The sequence below is a fragment of the Frankliniella occidentalis genome, unplaced genomic scaffold (assembly GCF_000697945.3).
Source record: "Frankliniella occidentalis isolate FOCC.00 unplaced genomic scaffold, Focc_3.1 Scaffold150, whole genome shotgun sequence".
Classification (NCBI taxonomy): domain Eukaryota; kingdom Metazoa; phylum Arthropoda; class Insecta; order Thysanoptera; family Thripidae; genus Frankliniella; species Frankliniella occidentalis.
In genome coordinates, this window is record NW_026267277.1 from 166,801 (window position 1) to 170,092 (window position 3,292).

General features: G+C 37.2%; 1 protein-coding gene across 1 annotated transcript in view; it reads left to right on the forward strand.

The window, feature by feature from the left end:
• LOC113204276 (inactive tyrosine-protein kinase 7-like) overlaps positions 1-3,286 on the forward strand; it is an 18,289-nt gene extending 15,003 nt beyond the window's left edge. The window contains exons 9-15 of the mRNA XM_052271113.1: positions 11-138; positions 221-427; positions 784-1,029; positions 1,121-1,389; positions 1,467-1,577; positions 1,694-1,873; positions 1,960-3,286. Of these exons, the coding sequence (XP_052127073.1) occupies positions 11-138; positions 221-427; positions 784-1,029; positions 1,121-1,389; positions 1,467-1,577; positions 1,694-1,873; positions 1,960-2,274 (1,456 nt within the window). The 3' untranslated portion in view covers positions 2,275-3,286. The remainder of the gene's footprint in view (positions 1-10; positions 139-220; positions 428-783; positions 1,030-1,120; positions 1,390-1,466; positions 1,578-1,693; positions 1,874-1,959) is intronic.
• The last annotated feature ends 6 nt before the right edge of the window (positions 3,287-3,292 follow it).

Genomic DNA, 3,292 nt, shown 5'->3' on the forward strand with positions numbered 1-3,292 from the left:
TTCTTCACAGGTTTGTTGTTCTGGAGAATGGATCACTTTGGATTCAGGAAGCCCATCTGTCAGACACAGGAAAATATGGCTGCACTGCAGGAAACAGTGGAGGCTTGAAAAGACAGGAAGTGTCTCTGACTGTACGAAGTGAGTATTCCTTTTTAAAACTCAGCATATTATCATTTTTACTATACACTATACCATCAGCTTTTATTGCCTTCTTGTATAGGTGCTGAAGGATATCTACCAGACGGCCCTGAAACTTCTAACAGCAGTCAAGACTCAATGATGACTAAAACAGTCTTAATAACACTGGGTGCTGCAGCAGCTTACATGTTTTTGGTTATTGGATTGATGGTTTGGTGCCGCTTCCGCAGGAGGAAGAGGAAGCAGAATTACCTGGCTCAGGAAACAGCTGAAGGTACTAGTGCCCTACGTAAGTGTTAAACACGACACTAGGGTTTCTTTTCTGTCTAAAAATTTGGGAAACTTTTGTACAGACATTATATACACATACTGTATGTCTTGTCCTATTGTCTATTTTCTGTTTAATGCTTATTATGAAACCCATCAATTAGGTTTCCAGGCACATTTTAAATGCGTCTTTGTTTTAAAAATGCATCTCTTCTGAATATAAGTCTATTTTCTGAAATGGGGGAGGAATTTTGCACCTGCTAGAAACTTCTTTGCACCTCTTGCTTTCTATTCCTTTTTGTCTATGTTTTCTTTTGGGTTTGCTTGCATGGTATCTTGGTAACCATCCTTCATCTTACTAATTTCTATATCTTACAGTAGGTAAAGGTGACAATGTGGAAACTGCCTGTGCAGCGAATGGCGACACTGAACTTGGTGACAGAAGCAAACGACTCAGCAAGGCATCAAGTAAACAAAATGGACATGCCCACACTAATGGTCATGCAAGGAGTGATGGGGAAAATACTGCTCAAAGCCAATCATCGAACCACTCCAAGAAATCCAAGACCAGCTATGACACTTTATCATTTGCACGAACTGATCTGCAAAACTTGATGTTACTTGGTATGCATGCACACACACTTAAATTTTTTATTATTTTTCTTTTTGTATTTTTTCTTTATCTTAATGATTTGTCTGCTTTTTATGCTTTCAGGTAATGGTGAAATGGGTGAGGTTTACTTGGCTCAAGCCAAGGGATTAGCAGGTGCCACAGCACCCGTTCAAGATGGATCTGATAATAGTAACAATCTGGGTGTAGTTATGGTGAAAGCGTTGAACCGTACCAGAGATGAAGCTTCACTTCTTGAGTTCCGACGTCAACTGGATATGTTCCAAAGAGTAAACCATCCAAACATTGTGTCACTGTTGGGATTGTGCCGAGAACAAGATCCTCACTATATGCTTTTGCAATATTCTGATTGGGTATGTGACAACAAGTTCCCTCTAGTATCTTTAACATACTTGACTCTTGGTTTAATGTTTTTTTTTGCTTATTTCAGGGTGATTTAAAGCAGTTTCTACTTGCATCTAGAGAAAAAACCTCCAAAAAGTCTCCACAGTCTCCACAACCTCCTCAACCCCCTAAACCAGCACCCCTTACACTCGCACAGGTACTTACACTATTCTAAATTTCATCTTGCGCATTTTGATGGATACTCGAACCGCCTGATTGTGGCAGTATTTATTCAATCCCTGTCTACCAACCTTTTATTTCTAATTTTTACAGATAGTGAGCTTGGCAAATCAGGCTGCTCAAGCTCTCGAACACCTTTCAAATCTTCGCCTTGTTCACAAGGACATTGCAGCAAGAAATTGTCTCATTGCTTCTGGCTTGAGATTGAAAATATCTCTCTCTGGCTTGTGCAAAGACACTTACAAGAAAGAATACTTTGAGCACAGGAACCAGGCGAGTATTCTTTTGTTTTACTGGTAACTATTTTGATCCCTTAATGTTAATTTTACTAACTAAATAGCCTGTTTGTTTCTTTACAGGTATTACCTCTGCGCTGGTTACCTCATGAAGCAGTGTTTGAAGATGACTATTCCTCCAAGTCAGATGTTTACAGCTATGGTGTTTTAGTGTGGGAAATACTGTCCCAAGCAGAGTTCCCATTCCATCGCAAAACAGATAATGATGTACTATCGTCCCTTCAAAACCACGAACTTCACTGGAAAATTCCTAAAAACTGCACTCCAGCCATGAGTGCACTACTGGGTCGCTGTTGGGCAGACAGCCCTCGTGATCGTCCTACATTTTCACAAATTGTGCTTGCTATAAGTGAAATGAAGGTGGATACAGAAATGTAAGCTTCTCTGCAGAGTTTTATTCTGTACAATTATTTTGAGATCTCCAAGTACATATGTTCATTTTTGTGATGACGGGTGCGGCCGTCCAATCTGTCCACCCGGGACTGTTTGCAATATTTATTTATTATTTTTAAGTGCTCAAATTTGATTCTTACCAAATGCATTGTGCTGAAATGTCAAGTTCAAACATTTGTGGTAAGAGTTCATTTTTTTTCTGGTAGATTTTGTAACTTTGAATTTCATCAATCAAGCTTGCCAAGACTGATAAGTGAATCAAATTGTTCTTACAGAAAAAGTACTTTTTTTGGTGGTTTTTTTTTTGTTTTGTTTTGTTTTAGCTTTTTACCATGTGTAACTTGTGATTCTTATCAGTCTGATATTGTATTTTGTCTCGTCTCTTTCTCAAAAGAAAATGTTAAGATTTTTAATGTTACAAAATTATTTTAAGACTGTTGATTATTAGTATTTCAGAAGAGTGAATGATTTTTAAGTACATTAAATTATTGAACTAGTCCACTGGTCATTTGATGTGCAGTATATTTAACCATATTTTGCTTCAATTCATTTGCCTATTCAAATTATAATCATGTCAGTGATTCTTCTAATGTTTCGTATGACACTGCCCTACTTTCCTATCCCTGTTGTTCCAGGTTATCTTTATAGACAAAACCCATTTCAATTTGTACCAAGAACTTTTTGAAGATTAGTGTGCATGCATGTTATTGCGGCCATTGGGCATTCCGTGTATATTCTAGGAATATGTATCTTAGTTTAATTTTGTCCTTAACAACTTTGTGCATGATTTAAAACTAATTATCTGTCCTTTAAAAATTCAAAATTTTCTTTGGGTATCTTCTAGTTACATTGAAGAGAAATGCAATCATTCCAATATACACTAAATCACCAAAGTTCTGCCATTTTGTAGTCTGTGTGGTTAAAGGGGAAAAATTAGACAAGACTTATAAAATTGTTCTATGCCGTTTGTTGTACTGAAATTCACTCTTTGTGACTATTTTGT